Source organism: Zosterops lateralis (assembly GCF_965231275.1).
Source record: "Zosterops lateralis genome assembly, chromosome: 33".
NCBI classification, from domain to species: domain Eukaryota; kingdom Metazoa; phylum Chordata; class Aves; order Passeriformes; family Zosteropidae; genus Zosterops; species Zosterops lateralis.
The window spans coordinates 4,500,408-4,521,972 of NC_139793.1; the positions used below are offsets into that span (position 1 = coordinate 4,500,408).

At 61.5% G+C, this 21,565-nt stretch overlaps 3 protein-coding genes and 1 long non-coding RNA gene across 4 annotated transcripts; 3 read left to right on the top strand and 1 right to left on the bottom strand.

Annotated features, from left to right (window-relative positions):
• Nucleotides 1-1,123: 1,123 nt before the first annotated feature.
• RCOR2 (REST corepressor 2) lies at nt 1,124-7,119 on the bottom strand (the record flags this gene model as incomplete). The annotated part of the gene is made up of 12 exons (XM_083881439.1): nt 6,911-7,119; nt 6,317-6,373; nt 6,153-6,233; nt 5,722-5,774; nt 5,048-5,209; nt 4,301-4,425; nt 3,811-3,880; nt 3,201-3,392; nt 2,709-2,786; nt 2,567-2,624; nt 2,154-2,332; nt 1,124-1,372 (listed from the first exon to the last, which is right to left on the bottom strand). The coding sequence occupies exons 1-12, from the start codon at nt 7,026-7,028 to the stop codon at nt 1,124-1,126; spliced, it is 1,422 nt and encodes a 473-aa protein (XP_083737565.1). The 5' UTR covers nt 7,029-7,119.
• Nucleotides 7,120-9,221: 2,102 nt separating this feature from the next.
• Nucleotides 9,222-14,002, top strand: NAA40 (N-alpha-acetyltransferase 40, NatD catalytic subunit). Its single transcript, XM_083881237.1, has 8 exons — nt 9,222-9,298; nt 10,771-10,866; nt 10,969-11,021; nt 11,640-11,735; nt 12,064-12,222; nt 12,625-12,708; nt 13,180-13,257; nt 13,551-14,002. Exons 1-8 carry the CDS (start codon nt 9,293-9,295, stop codon nt 13,684-13,686), a joined length of 708 nt encoding a protein of 235 aa, XP_083737363.1. The 5' UTR covers nt 9,222-9,292; the 3' UTR covers nt 13,687-14,002.
• Nucleotides 14,003-14,130: 128 nt separating this feature from the next.
• LOC310921280 lies at nt 14,131-14,795 on the top strand. The gene is made up of 2 exons (XR_014592102.1): nt 14,131-14,380; nt 14,477-14,795. It is a non-coding gene; the product is annotated as an uncharacterized lncRNA (long non-coding RNA).
• Nucleotides 14,796-15,317: 522 nt separating this feature from the next.
• Nucleotides 15,318-21,488, top strand: STX5 (syntaxin 5). Its single transcript, XM_083881422.1, has 11 exons — nt 15,318-15,372; nt 15,546-15,762; nt 16,256-16,332; nt 16,864-16,919; nt 17,342-17,412; nt 17,503-17,619; nt 18,094-18,150; nt 18,663-18,738; nt 19,232-19,335; nt 19,762-19,883; nt 20,672-21,488. Exons 2-11 carry the CDS (start codon nt 15,568-15,570, stop codon nt 20,829-20,831), a joined length of 1,035 nt encoding a protein of 344 aa, XP_083737548.1. The 5' UTR covers nt 15,318-15,372; nt 15,546-15,567; the 3' UTR covers nt 20,832-21,488.
• The last annotated feature ends 77 nt before the right edge of the window (nt 21,489-21,565 follow it).

Genomic DNA, 21,565 nt, shown 5'->3' on the forward strand with positions numbered 1-21,565 from the left:
AGGCCTCTGTGGGGACGTCCTGGATGGATCCAGGAGCTCCTGGATGGATCTGGTGGCCCCGGGGGATCTCCTGGGGTGGCCCTGGAGCCCCTGGATGGACCTTCTGGGGGTCCAGGTCATCACAGGCACCCCCTGGACACACCCAGGACCTCGGGGGTCACCTGGCCTGGCCGGGGGCAGGGATGGACCCCTGGGTGGACCCCTGGGTGGAGCCGGGGGCCCTGGGGCTCACCTGGCCGGGCCTGGGGACATCCCGAATGGGCCTTTGGGGACAAGGCCAGGGCTCCTTCCATGGGGACCCTGGGGCCTCTTGGGGACATCGTGGTGGCCCAGGGACCTGGGGGGATCTTTGGGAGGGGACAAGGCCCGGCTGGGGACAGGGACATCCCGGGTGGCCCCAGGGACCCCTGGGGACAGTGAGGAGTCCTGGGCCTGGGGAGGACAGGGGGACACCCCGGGTGGCCCGAAGAGCCGGTGGTGGCCCGTGGGGACATCAGGGTGTCCCTGAGCCTTATGGGGGGACACGGGGACAGCCGGGGGCTCCCCCAGGGCCCCTGGGTGGCCTTAAGGGGGGGTGGGGGTGTCCCCTCCCCTCCCTCCCTCCCCGCGGGGATCCCGGTGTCCCCTGCCCCTCCCCCCCCTCGGGACAGGGCTGTCCCCTCCCCCCGCACTCAGGGAGGCCCCGGGGGGGGGAGGGGCGGGGGCGCTGCTGCTGCCGGGGGTGGCTCCGGGGTGGGGGTGGGGCGTCCCCTCCCCCTCCCCCTTTTTGTCCTGCTGTAGCCCCGCCCCGGCACCGCCCCTGGGGGCGGGGACACTCCGGGGGAGGGGCCAATCCCGGGCCACGCCCCCTCTGCGGTGGATTTTCCAGGTTCTAATTAAAAACTTTCCAGAAAGATCCGCGGCCTCCGAGTGGTGAATGGGGGGTCCTGCCTCAGCCCCGTGCCCAGTGCAGACCAGTATAAACCAGTGCACCCAATACAGGCCTGTGTTCTGGCTACAGACCCCTCTGCCCAGTACATCCCACTGCTCCCAGTCCCCCCAGTCGCGGCCTCTGTAGTAAAATACTTTTATTGCAAACCGGCCCCCCGGGCCCCCCCCGCTCCTCCGGCCCGGCAGGGGGCGCTCAGCGGGGCGGGGCGTGGCCCGCGGCCGGGGGGCGGGGCCTGGCGCCGGGGGCGGGGCCGGGGCGGAGCAAAGGGGGCGGGGCCCGGCCGGGCTGGAGGGGCGGGGGCGGCCGCGGGAGCGCCGGGGGCGGGGCCGGGGGCGGGGCCGGGCGGAGCAGAGGGGGCGGGGCCGGGGGCCGGGAGGGGGGCGGGGCCGAGCCGGGGGGCGGGGCCGAGGAGGGCGGGTGGGACACGGCCGTGATCTGCACCTGCGGAGAGAGAGGCGGGGCTGGGATGGGCGGGGCTGGGACTGGGCGGGGCTGGGACTGGGCGGGGCTGGGATGGGCGGGGCTGGGATTGGGCGGGGCTGGGACTGGGCGGGGCTGGAAGGGGCGGGGCTGGAAGGGGTAGGAATGGGCAGGGATTGGGTGGGGCTGAAATGGGCGGGGCTGGGACTGGGCGGGGCTGGGATTGGGCGGGGCTGGGATTGGGCGGGGCTGGGATTGGGCGGGGCTGGACTGGGCAGGGATTGGGTGGGGCTGAAATGGGCGGGGCTGGGACTGGGCGGGGCTGAGTGGGGCTGGGGCTGGGATTGGGCAGGACTGGGCGAGGTGGGAATGGGCAGGGATTGGGCGGGGCTGGGGCTGGGCGGGGCTGGAATGTGCAGGGATTGGGTGGGGCAGGAATGGGTGTGGCTGGGCAGTGTTGGGGTGTGGCCTAGTCCAGGACAGAGCCCGGGTTTGAGAAGGGCGGGGCACAGGGTGGGGCAGTGCCAGGGCTGGATGGGGCGGGGCTGTTGTGTGGGTGGGGCAGTGTCATTGATTGATTGGGGTGTGATTGATTGATTGATTGATTGATTGATTGGGGTGGGGTGTGATTGGTGGGATGGGCCGTGGTGTGGGCAGGGAGGATCTGGACCAGCCCCGGATCAGAACCGGGCCCAGACTGGCCGTGGGAACAGGACCCTGGGACAGGACAGGGGACAGGGACGGGGACAGGACAGGGAAAGGGGACAGTAACAGGGACAGGGACCCCCCAGCCCCTCCTCACCTCCTCCTGGTCCCGGGCGGGCTCGGGGCGGTCCCCGGGGGGCCCCGGGGGCTCCTGCAGGAGCCGCTCCAGCCCCGGGCGGCGCCGCGGGCCCAGCACGAAGCTCCGAACCTGAGCCGCCGTTTTGTTCCCCAGGACGGCAGCGACGGCCGGGAAATCCCGCCCGTAACGGCGCAGGGCTGGACAGGGGAGATATGGGATAGTCAGGGACAGGGACAGGGATGGGGACAGGGACAGGGAACAGGTCTGGGAAAGGGACACAGGGCAGTGAGGGACGGGGCTGGGACAGGGACAGGGAGAGGACTGGGAGGGGACAGGGGACAATGAGGGACAGGGCAGTGAGGGCCAGGCCCCACGGGGCCCAATGAGGCTAATGAAGAGGCTAATTAACCTAACGAGGAGGGCACACTCACCCTGCACCACCAGCAGCTGCTCGTCCGTCGTCCAGCGGGAGCTGAACTTGCTGTTGCCCTGGGGGGGGACAGGAGGTGACACTGGGGGACAGGAGGACACGGCTGTGACCCCCTGGGCCCCCTGTGACCCCCAGGGACCCACCTCAGGCGGCCTCAGCCCCTCCAGGCCCCCGTCCAGCGCCTGCCTGAGGCCGCTGTTGATCTGCTTGATCCGCTGCACCTGCGGGGACAGAGGGGGACAGGGGGGTCAGCCCTGCCCCGGGGGGGTCTGGGGGTCCCCGGGGGGAATTAGGTGTCTCTGGGGTGGGTTCGAAGGGGCTCAGGGTGGTTAGGGGGGTTCAGGGTGACATTTGGGTGTCCTCAGGATGGTTTTGGGGAGTTCAGGGTGGGATATGGGTCTCCCCAGGTGGGTTAGGAGGAGTTTAGGGTGGTCAAGGTGAATTCAGGGTGGGATTTGTGTGTCCCCAGGGGGTTCTGGCTGTCCCAGGGAGGGGTTTGGGAGTCCCCAGGGTGGGTTTGGGTGTTGCAGGTGTGGTTTGGGTGTCCCCAGGATGGTCTGGGGGGGCTCAGGGTTACATTTGGCTGTCCCCAGGGTGGGATTTGGGCAGATTCAGGAGGTTTTTAGGGGCAGTACCTGCCGTTTGAGCGCCACCAGCTGGCAGTCCAGCTGGCGCAGGGCCCGCGCCCCCAGGTCGGGGTTGGCGGTGACCTCGGCCACGTCCTGCCGGCTCAGGCGCATCCCGCGGGGGGGGCGGCGGCGCTGCCGGCCCGGGGGGTGGTGCCGGTACTGCGGCTCCTTGCGGGGCCCGGCGCGGCCCGGGCACGCCTGGGGGACAATTAAACCCGCCCCGTTAATTAATTGGCTCAGGGGGTTAATTGGTACAGTTGGTTTTGGCCGGGGAAACCCCCCTGATCAACCCCCCCCCCCCGGCCAGAACTTGGTACGTTCCGCTCCGGCTGCTGTTCCCCCACCCGACCGGCAGGGGGCGCCACCCGCCACATTTTTGGGAGTTTTTCATAATTTTGGGGGGTTTTTTCCTAATTTTTGGGTTTTTCCCCCCAATTTTTAGGGGTTTTCCCCAATTTTTGGAGTTTTTTTTCCCCCCAATTTTTGGGGTCTTTTTTCCCCAATTTTTGGGGTCTCTCGACACCCCCCCAGCTCCCCCTCATTGTTTTCAGGGGTTCCCTGAGCCCCTCCTGTGTCCCCCCAAACCCCCCCTGAGCCCCCCCAAACCCCCCCAAACCTCTTTTTTGGGGTCCACAGGCTCCAGGTCCCCGTCGGGGTGGGGTCGGTGCTCGTCGGTCTCGTCGTTGCTGCAGGGCCAGAAGTGAGGGGGGATTTGGGGGTTCAGGGTGGGATTTTTGGGTGCTCAGGCTGTGTTTGGGTGCTCAGGGTGTGTTTTGGGGGGATTTTCGGGTGTTTCAGGGGCTCAGGGTGTGTTTTGAGGTCCCAGGGTCTTATTTTGGGGTCCCAGACTGTATTTTGGGGTCCCAGACTGTATTTTGGGGGTCCCAAGCTGTGTTTTGGGGTGTGTTTTGGGGGCTCAGGGTCCCAGACCTGTCATTGCAGTCGTGGTGCTCCAGCAGCCGCCAATCCATCACACTGTGCCCAGGGTGGGTGTGTTTGGGGGTTCCAGGGTGGGATTTCAGGGTGTTTTGGGGGTCCCAGGCTGTGTTTTGGGGTCCCAGGGGTGGGATTTTGGGGTGTTTTGGGGTGTTTCAGGGGTCCCAGACCTGTCGTCCCGGTCGCGGCGCCCCAGCAGCCGCCGGGCCTGCCGGTCCATCACGCTGGTTCGGCTCCTGGTTTTCTTCCAGGAATAATAATATTTCACCAGGCTGGGGATCAGCTTGTCCGGGAGCTGGGGGGACACACGGGGGGTTTGGGGAGGGTTTAGGAGATAAATTGGGGGAGTTTTGGGGGGGGTTGGGGGGGTGTTTGGGGTGAGAGGTGAATACAAAAAAAAAAAAAAGGCCAAAAACTACTTTAAAAAGGCCAAAAAAATACCCACAAACCCCCCCAAAAAAGCCCCAATAAAGCCCAAAAAAGCCTCCAAAAAGCCTCAATAAGGCCAAAAAAAGCCTTCAAAAATACCCAAAAAGCCCCAAAAATACCCCCCAAAAATACCCGAAAATAAAAAATAAAAATGCCCAAAAAAAGCCCAAATAAAGCCCACAAAAGCAAAAAAAAAAAATTCCAGAAGTCCCAAAAATGCCCCCAAAAAGCCTAAAAAATACCCCCAAAAATACCCTAAAAAATTCCCAAAATACCCCCAAAAAAGTCTAAAAAATACCCTAAAAATTACCCCAAAAATACCCCAAAAAGCCCCCAAAAAGCCAACACCCCCCCAAAAAAAAGCCTCAAATAATCCCCCAAAATCCCCCCAAAAATCTTCTAACCAAGGCCTATATTCAACCCCCCCTGAAGGAGCAGGGTCTGATCTCTGTTGGGGATTTTTGGGGGCAGATTTTGGGGTCTCTCACCATCTGCTGGATGCGGGCGAAGCTCTTGCCGTGGAAGCTGAAGGCCTGTTCAAAGAGCACCTTGTCCTCCACCGTCCACTCGTCCGGGAACGGGGTGAAGTTGGCCAGGTCTGCCAGGGACTTCTCCACGTCGTGTTTGTGCCACAGCAGCATCCCCAGCGCCTGGGGGGGCGGGGGGGGAATCAGGGGGGTTTGGGGTGTCCCAGGGGGGTTTGGGGTATCACAGGGGGGTTTGGGGTGTCCCAGGGGGGTTTGGGGTGTCCCAGGGGGGCTTTGGGACACCCCAGGGGGGATTTGGGACACCCCAGGGGGGATTTGGGACACCCCAGGGGGGGTTTGGGGTGTCACAGAGGGGGGGCTGGGGTAAAACAGGGGGGTCAAGAAGGTATTTGGGGCACCCCAGAGGGGTCAGGAGAGAGTTTGGGGCACTCAAGGGGGGTCAGGGGGGTGTTTGGGGCACCCAGGAGGGTCAGGCAGGTATTTGGGGCATCTCAGGGGGGTCTTTGGGGCACCCCAGGACAGTCAGGGGAGCGTCTGGGGTACCCAGGAGGGCATTTTGGACACCCCAGGGGGGTCTTTGGGGCACCCCAGGGGGATCAGAAGGGGGGTTTGGGGCACCCCAGGGGGGTCAGGAGGGGGTTTTGGGGTGTTTTTTAGGAAGGAGAACCCGGTACCTGCTCGATGTTGTAGCCGTGCTTGTCCTTGGCCATGGCGATGTACCTGTCCACTGTGGGGAGGGGATTGGGGGCAGTCAGGGGGGTTTGGGGAGCAGTGAGGGGGGTTTGGGGGCAGTGAGGGGTTTGGGGGGCAGTGAGGGGGGTTTGGGGGGGTTTGGGGGCAGTTTTGGGGGGTAAAGGAGGAGTTAAAGGGGTAATAAGGAAGGTTCAGATACGGTAAAGGGAGAGTTGGGGGCACAGGGGAGGTTTTAGGGGTTGGGGGGTAAAGGAGCAGTTGGGGGGTGAAAGGGGGGGGTCAGGGAGGTCTCGAAGCCCCCCAAATCCCCCCCAAAGCCCCCCCAAACCCCCTCAAACCCCCCCAAATCCCCCCAAACCCCCCCCAAAGCCCCCCAACCCCCCCAGGCATGCGGGGCCAGCCGGGGTCTCACGTTTGGCGTCGGACACGCAGTGGTTGGGGGCCCACACCAACATCCCCTTCAGCTCCTTGTTGCTGTAACGGGCGGGGCTCTCTGGGGGGGGCACAGGGGGGTCACACAGAGCGGGGACACCCCCCAAAGCCCCCCCAAAGCCCCCCAAATCCCCCTCTCAGTACCTGGTTTGCAGTCGGGAATCACCGCCTGGTAATCGGCCCCCACCCGGATCATGCTGTCTGCGGTGGGGAGGGGGTTACCGGGGGGTACCGGGGGGCTCCGAGCCCTGGGGGGGCCTCGGCAGAGCCCCCTCCCCACCGGGGAACAAAGCTGAGGGAGCGGGCACGCGGGAGGCCGGGGACAATGGGGGACAGTTGGGGACAATGGGGGACAGTTGGGGACAATGGGGGACAGTTGGGGACAATGGGGGACAGTTGGGGACAATGGGGGACAATGGGGACGGCGCTTTGTCCCCCCCGGTGTCCCCCCAAGTCCCCAAACCCCTCGGGGGGTCCTGAGCGCTGTTCCCCCCCCCTCAATAACCCCCAATAAACTCTCGGGAACATCGCGGTGCCCCCAACCCCGCGGGGGGGTCCCAGGTGGGGATGGGGAGGGGGGTTTGCCGGGGGGTTTTAGGGGCGGGGGTCGCTCGGGGGGTCCCAGGCGGGGATGGGGGTGTTGCTGGGGGGTTTTAGGGGCGGGGGACACTCGGGGGGTCCCAGGCGGGGATGGGGAGGGGGGTTTGCCGGGGGGTTTTAGGGGCGGGGGTCGCTCACCGTGGCCGTGCTCGTCCTCGCTGGCCTCGTCCTCGGAGTGGGGCGGCCCCGCGGCGCCCCCCGCCTTGGCGCGGCTCCGGGACAGGATCCCCGAGGGTTTCTCCATCACCGCCGGCATCGCGGGGCGCGCCCCTGAGCCCCCCGGGGGTCCCCGCGACCCCTCCCCACCCTCGGCCAAACTTTAACCCCAGCGCGGATGGGATTTTTGTTTTTTTGGGGAGGGGGCGTGGGAATCTGGGGAGGCGGGGAGGGGCAGCACGGGAGGGAGGGTCCCTCCCCCCGCCCCCCGAAAGGAGGAGCGCCCCCGGAGCTGGGGAAGGGGCTGTTTTGAGGGGAGGGGTCCCGGGCGGGGGCCCCCAGCCCGCACAAAGCGCCGCCGCCGCCGCTCCCGGAGCCAAAGTAGTTCCAGCTCCCCCGGCCTCAGCACGGCCCCCCGCCCCACGTACCCCTCCGCGCCGCCCGGGGGGCTCCGGGGGGCTCCGGGGGGCTCGGGGGGGCTTGGGGGGCTTCAGGGGCCTCAGAGGGGCTCGGGGGGAGAGCAGGGAGCGGCCCCAGGGCCGGGAGAGCCCCCGGGGGGCTGCGGGAACAAAGGGCACAGGGACAAAGGGGCTGAGAGGGGCAGCGGTGGGGGATGTGGGAGGGGGGTCGGGGCTGGTGTGGGGCTGGGGGGGGTCGGGGGGCTGGGATGGGGCTGTGGGGCAGATGTGGGGCAGATGTGGGTCTAGGGTCTCTCCCTGTGTGGGTCTGGGGTCTGTCCCTCTGTGGGTCTGTCCCTGTGTAGGGCTGGGATTTGTCCCCGTGTAGGGCTGGGGTCTCTCTCCATGTGGGTCTGGGGTCTCTCCCCGTGTGGGTCTGGGGTCTGTCCCTGTGTGGGGCCAGGGCTCCAGGGGGTTGTTATGGGGTCGGGTGGTGTCTGTGGGGCTGAGGTTCCCCCTCCTCTGTGGGTCCCCATAGAGATCCCCCCCCTCCATCTGGGGGTGCCCCAATGGGTCCTGTGGGGTGACCCCATTGTGGGAGGGCACGGGGCTGGGGCAGGGCCATAGGGCACACCCAGGGCTATAGGGCTGGGCCATAAGGCAGACCCAGAGCTATGGGGCAGGGCTGTGGGGCAGACCCAGGGCTATAGGGCAGGGCCATAGGGCACACCCAGGGCTATAGGGCAGGGCTGTGGTTCAGGCATATGTGCCAAACCGCAGTCAGTCAGTCCATACTGGGGGCTCTGGGGCTGGACCCACCTCTGTTGTGCTGGTTTAGGGCCACACCAGGATCTCTGGAGTCTCCTGTGCCCATTCAGGGCTGTACCGGGGTCTGTGGGGTCTCCTGTGCCAGTCTAGGGCCATACCAGAGTCTGTGGGGTCTCTTTTACTGGTTTAGGGCCATACCAGGGTCTCTTGTACCCGTTCAGGGCCGTACCGGGGTCTCCTTTTCCCATTTAGGGCCATACCTGGGTCTGTGGGGTCTCCTGTCCCGGTTTAGGGCTGTACCAGGGTATCCTTTTCCCCTTCAGGGCTGTACTGAGGTCTCTTTTACCATTTTAGAGCTGTACCGGGGTCTCCTGGGCCGGTTTAGGGCTGTACCAGGGTCTCCTTTTCCCATTCAGGGCCATACTGGGGTCTCTTTTAGTGGTTTAGCGCCGTACCAGGGTATCCTTTGGCCGTTCAGGGCTGTACTGAGGTCTCCTGTGCCGGTTCAGGGCCGTGCTGGAGTCTCTTTTGCTGGTTCAGGGCCCTCCTGGGGTCTCTTTTACCAGTTTAGGGCCGTTTCGGGGTCTATTTTACCAGTTCAGGGCCGTCCTGGAGTCTCTTTTGCCAGTTCAGGGGCATCCCAAGGTCTCCTGTGCTGGTTTAGGGTCGTCCTGGGGTCTCTTTTACCAGTTTAGGTCCATCCCGGGGTCTCTTTTGCTGGTTTAGGGCCGTCCCGGGGTCTCTTTTACTGGTTTAGAGCTATCCTGCAGTCTATTTTGCCGTTTTAAGGCCGTTCCAGGGTCTCTTTTCCCGTTCAGGGCCATCCCGGGCTCCGGGGCACCCCCGCTCCTGCAATGGCGGCCCCGCTCCCCTCAGCGCGCTGGGCGTGGCCTCCCGCGTTCCCGCCCTCTCCGCTCTCAGCCAATCAGCGCCGAGCCGCCTTCGCGCCACGCGCCGCCGCCACGCGCCCGCTCCCCTCCCGCCTTTTCCTCTCCCTTTCCGCGCATGCGCGGCGGCCCCGCCCCTTTTCCCCTTCCCGCGCCTGCGCGTTGGCCGCCGGCCGCGGGCTCGCGCCCTCCGCGCTCCGCCCCCCCTCCCTTCCCGCCGCCCCCCCCCATATAAATAGCGCGCCCCCCGCGCGCGCCCCCTCAGACCCCCCGCGCCCCCCGCGCCGTGAGGAGCCGCCGCCGCCGCCATTATGGGGGTGAGCGGGGCCGCGCCGCGCCCGAGGGGGCTCGGCCTGAGGGGAAAGAGGGCGGGGGTGGGGCCTGCCGGGGCCGCCGGGCGGGTTTGGGGTCCCCGCGAGGGGTTCCGGGAGTTCCGCGGGGGAATTTGGGGTCGTCTGAGGGGGCGGGTGGTCGCCGTGAGGCCTTACGGGGGTTCCCTGAAGGGATTCGGGACCGTCTCAGAGGGATGGGGAGGCTCTTTAGTACCGTGAGGGGATTTGGGATCCTTTCTTGGGGATTTGGGGCTCTGTGTGGGAACTGGGCGCTCTTCTGTGGAGATTTGGGACTTTCCGTGAGGTTTTGGGGTTGTCTGAGGTCAGGAGGATCCTGGTGGCTCTGCGAGGGCTCTGGATGTTACTGTGAGAAAATTCGGGATGTTTGGGGGGCTCTGGATGTTGTTATGAGGAAATTTGGGATGTTTTGGGGGCTCTGGATGTTGTTTGGGGCTTCCGTGAGGGTTTTAGAACCTTTCCTGAGAGTTTGATGTTCCCACGGTGAAATGTGGGAACTTTTATGCTGATTTGAGGCTCCGTGTTTGGATTTTGGGACCATTAGAGACAATTTGGGGCTTTGCAGAGAGGTTTGATCAGGACCGGAGGGGATTTGAGGGGGAATTTGGGCCTGGGGGAGTCTCTAGGATGGATTTGGAGCTGTAAAACTTCCATGTTCTCCCCCCAAAATGACCTTAAAGTGAAGATTTTATCATCCACATCCCCACCAGCAGCAGGTGGTGGCTGCTCCAAGCCCCTAAACCACCCTTAATTCCCCCCAAAACACCTTTAATTCCCCCCAAACCCACTGACAGATATAATTTTTAAGGGATGCTCACCTTGTCCTTCTCCTCAATCCATCGATTTTCCTGTCAAATCTTTAATTTTGGGCGCACTTGGCTCAATTCTGGTGGATTTTCCTGTCAAATCTTTAATTTTGGGGGCACTTCACTCAATTCTGGGGGATTTTGGTGTGAATTCCTGGGGAGATTTTGGTGTGAATTCTCAGGATTTTGCTGTGAATTCCGGGATGATTTTGGTGTGAATTCCCAGGGGGGGGAATTTGGTGTGAATTCTCAGGATTTTGATGTCAAGTCCAGGGATGATTTCACTGTGAATTCCCGGGGGGATTTTGGTGAGAGTTCCCGGGATGATTTCACTGTGAATCCCAGGATGATTTTGATGTGAATTCCTGGAGGATTTTGGTGTGAATTCCTGGGGAGATTTTGGTGTGAATTCTCAGGAATTTGGTGTGAATTCCCGGGATGATTTCGGTGTAAATCTCCGGATGATTTTGCTGTGAATTCTCGGATGATTTCACTGTGAATCCTGGGATTTTGGTGTGAATTCTGGGATGATTTCACTGTGAATTCTCGGATGATTTCACTGTAATTCCTGGGATGATTTCGCTGTAATTCCCCGATGATTTCCCTGTAACTCCCGGCCTGTGTCTCCCGCAGAGGAAATCCAGCAGGGCCAAGGAGAAGAAGCAGCGGCGGCTGGAGGAGCGCGCTGCCATGGCCGCGGTCTGTGCCAAGGTGGAGGCGGCCAACAAAGTGAGTGTGAGGAGAGCGAGGATGGGGGAGGAAAGGCCGCCGCCCTGAGGCCGGGCCGGCACCGCCCCCCGCTGGCCCCCGCTGCTCTCTGGTCTCTTCCAGCTCCGGGACCCCCTCGAGGCCTTCCCCGTCTTCAAAAAGTACGACAGGAACGGGTGAGTCGCCGGGATCGGGGTGTCCCTGGGGTGCCCAGGGTGTTCCTGGTGTCCCCAAGGTGTCCCCAAGGCTGCTTTGGGTGTCCTCAGGGTGTTCCCAGTGTCCCCAAGGTGTTCCTGGGGTGTTCCTGGTGTCCCTGAGGCTGCTTTGGGTGTCCCCAAGGTGTCCCCAGGGTGTTCCTGGGGCTCCTGAGGCCATTCCCAGTATCCCCAGGGTGTTCCTGGTGTCCCCAAGGCTGCTTGGGGTGTCCCCAAGGTCTTCCTGGGGTCCCCAAGGTGTTCCCTATGTCCCCAGAGTGTTCCTGGTGTCCCCAAGGCTGCTTTGGGTATCACCAGTGTCCCCAGAGTGTTCCTGAAGCCATTCCCAGTGTCCCTGGGGTGTTTCCAGTGTCCTCAAGGCTGCTTGGGATGTCCCTGGTGTCCCCAAGATGTCCTCAAGGTGTCCCTGGGGTGTTCCTGGTGTCCTCAAGGTGTTCCTGAGGCCATTCCTGGTGTCCCCAAGGCCACTCTGGGTGTCCCCATGGTGTCCCCAGTGTCCCCACGGTGTCCCCAGTGTCCCCACGGTGTCCCCAGTGTCCCCACGCTGTCCCCAGTGTCCCCTGTGTCGTGTCCCCCCAGGCTGAACGTGTCCATCGAGTGCTGCCGCGTGTCCAGCCTGGACCCCCCGACCCTGGACTGGGCCTTCGAGCTCACCAAGGCCAACATGCAGAGCCTGTGAGTGTCCCCTGGGCTGGCCTGTCCCCTGGCCCTGTCCCCTGTCCTGTCCCCTGCCCTGTCCCCATCCCTGTCCCCATCCCTGGCCCCAATCCCTGGCCCTGTCCCCTGATCCTCATCCCAATTTTTTTTATCCCAAACCCACATTTCCCTCAACCCAAACCTTGTTTTTCCCATTTCCCCCCACCCCAATTCCACCCCATACCCCCATTTTTTCCCCCAATCCCCCATATTTCCCCCCTTAACTCCATTATCTCACCTCAAACCCCCATTTTTCCCCCCCAAACCCCATTTATTTCCCCCCAAACCCCATTTTCCCCGCTCGCAGGTACGAGCAGAGCGAGTGGGGCTGGAAGGAGCGGGAGAAGCGGGCGGAGCTGCGGGATGAGCGCGCCTGGTTCCTGCTGGCCCGGGAGCCCGGGGCCCGCCCCGTCGGCTTCTCGCATTTCCGATTCGACGTCGAGTGCGGCGACGAGGTGCTCTACTGGTCAGTTTGGGGTTTTTGGGGTGAATTCTGATGATTTTGGGGTTTTTTACCCAAAGTTTGGGGGGTTTGTACACGAGATTTGAGGGGGTTTTATGGGGGGGTTGAGGGTTTTTTTCCCGAGGTTTTTTACCCGAGGTTTGAGGGGTTTATACACGAGGTTTGAGAGATTTTTATGGGGGATTTGAGGCTTTTTTCCCCGAGGTTTGAGGGGTTTTTATGGGGGATTTGAGGGTTTTTTTCCCGAGCTTTTTTACCCGAGGTTTGAGGGTTTTTACCCAAAGTTTGAGGTTTTTTTACCCCGAGGTTTGAGACGTTTTTTCCCCGAGGTTTGAGGGTTTTGTTCCCGAGGTTTGAGGGTTTATTCCCGAGGTTTGGGGTTATTTTGGGGTGTCTGTGCTGCAGTTACGAGGTGCAGCTGGAGAGCAGAGTCAGGAGGAGAGGCCTGGGCAAGTTCCTGCTGCAGATCCTGCAGCTCGTGGCCAACAGGTGAGAGGTTTGGGGGGTTTGGGGTGGAATTGGGGGGATTTGGGGAGAAATTTGGGTGAAATCAGAGGGTTCAGAGTAAAACCAGGGGGTTTGGGGTGGAATTTGGAGGGTTTGGGGGGGCTCGGGGTGAAATCTGGGGGATATGGGGGGGGGGTTGTAGTGGAATTTGGGGGTTTTGAGGTGAAATTTGGGGGGTTTGGGGTAAAATTTGGGGAATTTGGGATGGAATTTGGGGGGTTTGGAGGGAAATTTCGGGGGTTTGGGGTGGAATTGGGGGGGTTGGGGTGAGACTGAGGCAGTTTTTGGGGTAAAAACGGGACACTTTGGGATTGAATTGTATCAGTTTTTGGGGCCACTCTGGGCAGTTTTTGGAATTAAATTGTGTCAGTTTTTGGGGTCACTCAGGGCAGTTTTTGGGGTTGAATCTGGGCACTTTTTGGGCTCAAACCTTTGTCCCCTCCCCTGTCCCAGCACGCAGATGAAGAAGGTGATGCTCACCGTGTTCAAACACAACCACGGCGCCCTCCAGTTCTTCCGGGAGGCTCTGCAGTGAGTGCGGCCCCAAACCCGCCCTAAAACCCGCCCCAAACGACCCTAAACCCGCCCCTTTGCCTTTTTGTGGTTTTTTGAAAGGTTTTTATGCTTTTTTTTGGGTTCATCCTTTCCCTGAAAAGTGTTTTTTTGGGGAAAAAATTTACTTTTTTGTCAGGGGTGACACTGGGGGGGTTTTAGGGTGACCCCAGGAGGGGTTTTGGGGTGACCCCAGGGAGGATTAGGGTGACCCCATGTTGTCTTAAGGGTGACCCCAGAGGGGCTTTAGGGTGACCCCGGTGTCCCCCCAGGTTCGAGGTGGACGCCACGTCCCCGAGTGTCTCCGGCTGCTGTGGGGACGATTCCTCCTACGAGATCCTGAGCCGCAGCACCAGATTTGGGGACCCCCATTCCGGGGGGGGGCCCTGCGCCGGCTGCTGCCACTGAAACCCCCCAAAAACTGCCCCAAAATCCCCCCAAAACCTCCCTGGGATGGGTGACAAAAACCCTCCCAAAACCCCCCTGGGGTGGGTGACAAAAACCCCCCAGGACGGGTGATAAACCCCTCCTTCCCTCCCCAATCGCGGCGGGTTTGGGGCTGGAAGGGGAAATTTTTTTTTTTTTTTTTTTTTTTTTTTTCAGCGGTTTTTATTTGTACGTGGGAAAATAAAATAACGAGGAAACTTTAATTGAGGCTTGTGGTGCTCCGGGGGCGGGGCTTGATTGGGGCGTGGCCTGACGGGGAGGCGGGACCAATAGGGCAGACGGGGCCAATAGGGAGGCGAGGCCGAAGGAGGAGGCGGGGCCTGATGGAGGAGGCTGGTCCAATGAGGAGGCGAGACTTGATAAGAAGGCGGGGGGCATTGGGAAGGCGGGAACGACGGGGTAGGCGTGGTTATGCTAATGCGAGCCGCAAATGAGAACCACAAATAAACTACTCGGGAGGGGGCGTGGCCTGAGTACAGTAGGCGTGGCTAGAGGACGCTCTCGCCGCGCGCCGGAAGTGACGTCAGACCGCGCCGCCGCCGCCATGCCGCCCGTCGCTCTCCTGGCCCGCTCCCTCCTGCGCTCCGCGGCCCGGCCCGGCCCGGCCCCGCGCGGCCTCAAATCGGGGCCCCCGCAGAGCCCCGTGGGCGCCGGGGTGAGCTCGGGGGGCTCTGGGGGGCGCTCGGGGCGGGGTGACCTTGGCGGGGGAAGGAGGAGGAGGAAGTGTCACTAACGGCGCTTTCCCCCTCAGGAGAGCGCCGTGGGCCTCCTCGCCGTGTTCGTGTCCTTCCTCGGCCCCGCCGCGTGGGTGCTCGGCAACATCGAGAACTACAAGAAACGGGAGGAATGAACCGCGAGCGGCCGCTCCGGGAGCCCCGCGGAGCCTCCTGAGAACCGGGACCTTCCCTCAAAACCGGGACCTTCCCTCAGAACCGGGACCTTCCCTGAGAACCGGGACCCCCCCCCCCAGCACCGGGACCACCGTCCGGGACCAGCGGGAGCGCCGCCCCCGCGCCCACGGGACCCTCCCCGCCCTCCCCTCCCCCAATAAAGGCCGCGGGTTCCGCCTCTGCCGTTTCTCTGTCGGGTCCCGCCGAACCGGAACCGGGCTGTGACGTCACGGGGAAAACTGTGACGTCACGGGGAAAGGCGCCGATTACCGGGTGCTGTGGGCGGGGTTTGCTGCAGTGGGCGGGGCTCTTTAGGGGCGGAGCCCCGCCCTCACCGGGGTCGGTACCGGGGCCGCTTTGGGGGCGGGGCTTCCTCGTTCCCGCCGTTCCCCATTTGCGGGGCCGTTGCCATGGGCGTGGCTTCACGATACACGCGCACTGATTGGACGCTGTGTGATGCTATGGGCGTGGCCTCGCCACTTCCACCTAATGAATGGGCGCTGTCTGCCACTGTGGGCGTGGCCTGTTGTCATGGTCGTGGTCTTACCACACTCGCCCACTGATTGGCCGCTGTCTGTCACTGTGGGCGTGGCCTGTCCTTATGGGCGTGGCCTCAGCTCCACACAAACAGAGGGGCGTGGCTTTTACCGGAAGTCCCTCTCCCTGTTTCCCCTCCCGGTCACAACTTCCGGCGGAAGAGACGTGGCAGTGACGTCAGCGCGGCTCCGGTGGCGCGTCCGGCCCGGCCCGACCCGCGGTGAGGGGGGGGAGCACCGGGACCCTCCTTGGGCCGTACCGGGAGCTCCGGGGGGTTCCGGGGGGTCTGTGGGGCGGGGGGGTCGCGGTTTGTGGGGCGGTCCCGGTTTTGGGGGGGGGTCCCGGATTTCGGGGGGGGGTCCCGGTCCCCCCGGTGACCCCCCGGTGCCGCAGCCGCCGCAGGGGATGAGCCCCGATGCAGACGCGCCGCCGCTCGGGCGTTAGGCCGCGGGAGCCGGGCCCGTCCCCGCCGCGCCCCCGGAGCGAGGCCGAGCCGCCCCTCCCCCCCCTCCCGGAGCCGCCCCTCCCCCCTCTGCACAGTGACGTCATGTCGTGTCGCGACAGGACCCCCGAGTTCCTCTTCGCCTGCAAATCGCTGCAGGGACGGCAGGTGGGTGGGGAACCCCCCGGAGACCCCCAAAATCATCCCCCAATTCACCCCGGGGGGTCCCGAAATCCCCCCAAATCTCCCCAAATCCCCCCTGACTCACCTGGGGGTCCCAAATCCTTCCCCGCCTCATTCACGGTCCGCAAATTCCCCCAAATCTTTCCCCAAATTCCCCCCAGACTCACTCAGGGGTCCCCAAAACCCTCCTGGCCTCACCTGGGGGTCCCAAAATCCCCCCAAATCCTCCCCAAATCTTTCTCAGATCCCCCCAAATCTCTCCTGGTCTCACTCGGGGTCCCCAAATCCCCCCAAATTGTCTCCAGATTTTTCCCTAATCCCCTCTGGCCTCACCTGGGGGTCCCAAATCTTCCCCAAATGCCCCAAATCCCCCCCAGCCTCACTCGAGAACCCCCCAATCCCCTCCCTCCCTTTCCCACTTTCCCCGGGGGTCTCCCCCATCCCGGGGGTCCCCCCTGACCCCCCATTTTCCCCCCAGGATGGGGGGGGGCTCCAGGTGGGCAGAGCAGCCCCCGGCCCGGGGCGGCCCCGCAGCGAGTTCAGCCTCATGGCCAAGTGAGGAGGGGGCAAAATGGGGCTGGGGGGGCAAAAAAATGGGTGTGGGGGTCTGCAGGGGGAGGAGGCATAAAGATGAGGGGCTTGGGGGGCCCAAAATGTTGCTGGGGGGCCCAAAAATGGGGCTGGGGGTCTGCAGGGGGGAGGGACACAAGGATGGGGGGCTGGGAGGGGGCTGGGGGAACTAAAAATGGGGGTGGGGGGCTCAAAATGGGGGCTGGGGTCCTAGAAATTGGGATTTGGGGGTCTCCAGAATTTGGGGTTTGGAGTCCCCAGGAACTGGGGCTGGAGAGGCCTAAAAATTGGGGTGGGGGTATCCAAAAATGAGGGCAGGGGTCCCCAGGATTTGGGGTTTGGGGTCTCCAGGTTTAGGGGTCCCCAAAAATGGGGGTTGAGGTCTCCAAAAATGGGGCTGGGGGGACCCAAAATGGGCTGGGGGACCCCAAAAATGGGCTTGGGGACCCCAGTATTTGGGGAGGGGTCTCTGGCCCCCCAACCCCTGACCCCCCCTCCCCTTTTCCCCCCCCCCAGGCGCATTGGGAAGGACCTGAGCAACACCTTTGCCAAACTGGAGAAACTCACCATCCGTGAGTGGGGCACTGGGGGGTCCTGGGGGGTTTTGAGGAGTCCTGGGGGGGATTTGGGGGCTCTAGGGGAGGTTTTTGGGGGTCTTGAGGGTGTTCTGGGGGGTTCTGAGGGGGTTTTGGGGATCCTGGATGGGTTTTAGGAGGTCCTAGGGAGGATTTGGGGGGTCCTGGAGGAGTTTTGGAGGTCCTGGGGTGGTTTTAAGGAGTTCTGGGGGAGACTTGGGGGATCCTGGGGTGTTTTTGGGGGATCCTGAGGGAGGATTTGGGGTGTTCTGGGAGGTCCTAGGGGTGTTTTGGGGGTCCTGGGGGTTTCTGGGGAGTCCTGGGGGTATTTTGGGGTCTCTGGGGGTGTTTTGGGGGTCTCTGGGTGGGTTTTTGGGGTATTTTGGGGGTCTCAGGACCCTCCCTGCCCTCCCCTGCAGTGGCCAAGCGCAAATCTCTATTTGACGACAAATCCGTGGAGATCGAGGAGCTCACCTACATCATCAAACAGGTCAGGGGGGAGGGTGAGGAGGGTCTGCAGCCCCTCTGGGGGGTCTCAGGCCCACATTTGGGGCCCCCCTGACCCCGCCGTGCCCCCCAGGACATGAACAGCCTGAACAAACAGATCGCTCAGCTCGGGGAGCTGCTCCGGGCCCGGGGGGGCCCCGCGGGGAGACACGGCCACACCCACTCCAACACCGTGGTGGTCTCACTGCAGGTGGGGACGGGGGGTTTGGGGGGATTTGGGGAGTCCTGGGGTCACCTGGGGGGGTCCTGGAGGGACCTGGGGCGTCCTGGGAGGGATTTCAGGGGGATTTGGGGGGGATTGGGGGGTCCTGGGGGGTTCTGGAGAGGCCTGGAGGGTTCTGGGGGGTCCTGGAGGGATTTGGGGGGGTCTTGGAAGGGCCTGGGAGGTCCTGGAAAGACCTGCAAGGGATTTAGGGGCAAATTGGGGGGTCCTGGGAGGGATTTGAGGGGTCCTGGAGGGGCCTGGGCAGTTTCAGAGGGTCTCAGGGGGATCCTGGAGGGATTTAGGGGGCTCCTGAGGCGTCCTGGGGGGATTTGAGGGGGTCCTGGGGGGTCCTTAGGGGGTCTGGGGGCACCTGAGGGGTCCTCGGGGGTCCTGTGGGATCCTGGGTGGTCCCAGGGTCCCCCTGCCCAGCCCTGACCCCTCCCCCAATTCCCTCCCCAGTCCAGACTGGCCTCGATGTCCAACGACTTCAAGTCGGTGCTGGAGGTGCGGACAGAGGTCAGTGCTGGGCTTTTGTTTTATTTCATTTTGTTCTGTTTTGTTTTGTTTTGTTTGTTTTTGTTTCCTTCTCTCTTTGCTTTTTTTTCTTCTTTTACTTGTTCTGTTTCCTCTTTTCCCGTTTTTACTGTTTCCTTTCTGCCTTTTTGGTTTTTTTTTTTTGTTTTATTTCGTTTATCACATTTTTTCCATCTTTACTTTTTTCTCTTTTTTTCTCTTTGTTTTTTTGCTTTCCTTTTATTCCCCCTTGATTTTTCCTTTATTCCCCTTTGATTTCCCCTTTATTTCCCCTCTATTTCCCCTTTATTTCCCCTCTATTTCCCCTTTATTTCCCCTCGATTTCCCCTTTATTTCCCCTTTATTCCCCCTTTATTCCCCCTTTATTTCCCCTTTATTCCCCCTTTATTTCCCCTCGATTTCCCCTTTATTCCCCCTTTATTTCCCCTTTATTTCCCCTTTATTTCCCCTTTATTTCCCCTCGATTTCCCCTTTATTTCCCCTTTCTCCCCCAGAACCTGCGGCAGCAGCGCAGCCGTCGGGAGCAGTTCTCGCGGCCCCCGGTGTCGGCCCTGGCAGCCAATAACCTGGGTGAGCCCGGGGGGGAAATGGGGGGCTCTGGGACCCCTCTGGGACCCCCCTAAACACCCCAGGATCCCCCAAAACCCCCCTGACACCCCCCATGACCCTTCTGACCCCCCTTTGACCCCTGTGACCCCCCAAAACTCCCCTCTGACCCCCCTGTGACCCCCAGGATCCCCCAAATCCTTCCCAGGACCCCCCTGATTCCCCCAAAACCCCCCAGGACCCCCCCCAGGAACCCCCAGGACCCATCAAGACACCCCAGGACCCCCCCGAGACCCCTGAAACCCCCCCAAAACCCCCCTGTGACCACCCAGGACACCCCAGGACCCCCCAAATGCCTCTCTGGACCCCTCAAATCCCTGCCAGGACCCCCTCAAACCCTCCAGGACCCCCCTGAGCCCCCAAAACTCTCCCTGACCCCTCCCTGTGACCCCCCAAAACCCCCCAAACCCCTCCCAGGACCCCCCAAACCCCTCTGTGACCCCCCTTTGCCCCCCAGGCCCCCCAGGTGTTCTCCAGGCCGACTCCCCGGGCTCAGGGGGGGCCGTGGCCATCGACATGGACAGCAGGACCAGCCAACAGCTGCAGCTGCTGGACGAGCAGGTCTGGACCCCCAAAAACCCCCCAAAAACCCCCCAAAAACCCCCCAGGAGGGGCCTGGTCCTGCCCCTGATCCTGGGGGGGATTTTAGGATAATTTGGGGGAGATTTTGGGGGATTTTGGGGGGATTTGGGGGAGATTTTGGGGTGTTTTGGGGGGTCTTGGGGTGATTTGAGATCCCAGGAGGGTCCCTGTACCTTTCTCTGATCCTGAGGTGGATTTTGGGGGATTTGGGGGAGATTTTGGGGGGATTTTTGGATGTTTTGGGGGAATTTGGGATCCCAGGAGGGTCCTGTTCCTGCCCCTGATCCTGGGGGGGGATTTTAGGGAGATTTTTGGGGGGATTTGGGATCCCAGGAGAGTTCCCAAAACAATAACATTTCAAGGCTTTAGAACCCCTTTAAATCCCATTTTTTGGCCTCCCCCCAGGATTCCTACATCCAGAGCAGGGCAGACACCATGCACAACATCGAGTCCACCATCGTGGAGCTCGGCTCCATCTTCCAGCAGTTGGCTCACATGGTCAAGGAGCAGGAGGAGACCATCCAGAGGTGCCCAAAAATCCCAATTTTTCCCTCCTTGAGCTCCCATTTTCATCGTTTTGTTCCCCTTTTATTTGCTGCTTTGTTTTGGGTTTTTTTTCGGGGTTTTTGGGGTTTTTTTTTCCTGAATTTTTGTCTTTTTTCTGATTTTTCTTTTGCTCTTTCTTCCCCATTTTCCCCCATTTTTCTTCCCATATTTTCCCCCATTTTCCCTCCATTTCTCCCCCCCTTTCCCCCATTTCTCCCCCATTTTTCCTCCATTCTTTCTCTATTTCTCCTCCATTTTTCTCTAATTTTTCCCCATTTTTCCCCTTCTTTTTCCCTTAATTTTCCCCCAATTTTCCCCTCAATTTTCCCCCTTTCCCCCCGTTTCTCCCTTATTTTTCCCATTTTTCCCCAATTCCCCCCAATTTTACCCCCATTTCTCCCCCCATTTTCTCCTATTTTTCTTCCCATATTTTCCCCCCTCCCTCCCCGTTTTCCCCCAATTTTCCCCTTATTTTCCCTCTAATTTCCCCCAATTTTTTCCCATTATCCCCCCTTTTCCCCCGTATTTTCCCCTATTTTTCCTCCCATTTCTCCCCATTTTTCCCTGTATTTTCTCTCCATTTTTCCCATATTTTCCCCCCATTTTCTCTTCTTTTGTCTCTATTTTTTCCCCCACTTTTCCCGTATTTTCCCCTCATTTTCCCCCCATTTTTCCCCCTTTTATTCCCATACTTTTCGCTTATTTTTCCCCATTTTTCCCCTTTATTTTCCCCCTAATTTTTCCCCCCCTTTTCCCTCTCCTGTCCCAGGATTGACTCGAGTGTTGAGGACGCCCAGCTCAACGTGGAGGCGGCTCACGGGGAGATCCTCAAATATTTCCAGTCAGTGACATCCAACCGTTGGCTCATGGTCAAGATCTTCCTCATCCTCATCGTCTTCTTCATCGTCTTCGTGGTTTTCCTGGCCTGAATTCCCCCTTTTTCCTCCCAAATTTGGATTTTTTCTCTCTTTTTTTTTCCTTTTCTCACGGACTCGGCCCCTCTGGGCTCACCACGGACTCGGCCCTGGGGGTTTTTCCCCCCCTAATTTTGGATTTTTTTTCCCCCTCTTGGGGGTCTCTGGGATGTTTTTGGGGGGTCCCCACGGACCTCGGGACCCCCCCCCAAATAAAATGGGGTTTGGTTTATTTTTTGGGGAGGGGGTGACCCCCCCATTGGTGAAATTTGGGGGGATCCCCCCCCCCAGTGAAAGCTGTGAGACCCCCAGGGAGGGGTTTGTGAGACCCCCAGGAACTTTGGGGACCCCCAGGAAAGCCCCGGGACCCCCAAAAATTTTGGGTTTGGGGAAGTGGAGCTTCTAATAACAATGGGGGGGCTTTGGGACCCCCCCCCAATTAAAGCCTTGACACCCCCAAAAGGGGCTTGTGGACCCCCTGAAAGCGATGGGGGCCCTCTGGGGGGTTGAGGACCCCCAAAAGGGGCCCCTGGACCCCAATTTTGACCCCATTCAATTAATGGGGTGGGGGGGGTGGTGCAGGACCCCCCGTTAAAGCCTCGGGACCGCCGTGGGGGGATCTGGGGATGGTCTGAACCCCTCGGGGACCCCCCAATAAACCCCCGGGACTCCCCGACCCCCCCGTTTCTTTTCGTGTGTTTTTATTTTTCCTCCCGGGCCGGGATTCGAACCCGCGGCCTTGGGCACTT

Coding starts and splice junctions, on each gene's coding strand:
- NAA40 (XM_083881237.1), top strand. Junction 10,867..10,968: donor AGGTGGAGGCGGCCAACAAA/GTGAGTGTGAGG, acceptor GGTCTCTTCCAG/CTCCGGGACCCCCTCGAGGC. Junction 11,022..11,639: donor AAAAAGTACGACAGGAACGG/GTGAGTCGCCGG, acceptor GTGTCCCCCCAG/GCTGAACGTGTCCATCGAGT.
- STX5 (XM_083881422.1), top strand. CDS start 15,568: ATGCAGACGCGCCGCCGCTCGGGCGTTAGGCCGCGGGAGCCGGGCCCG. Junction 15,763..16,255: donor AATCGCTGCAGGGACGGCAG/GTGGGTGGGGAA, acceptor TTTTCCCCCCAG/GATGGGGGGGGGCTCCAGGT. Junction 19,336..19,761: donor TGCAGCTGCTGGACGAGCAG/GTCTGGACCCCC, acceptor GCCTCCCCCCAG/GATTCCTACATCCAGAGCAG.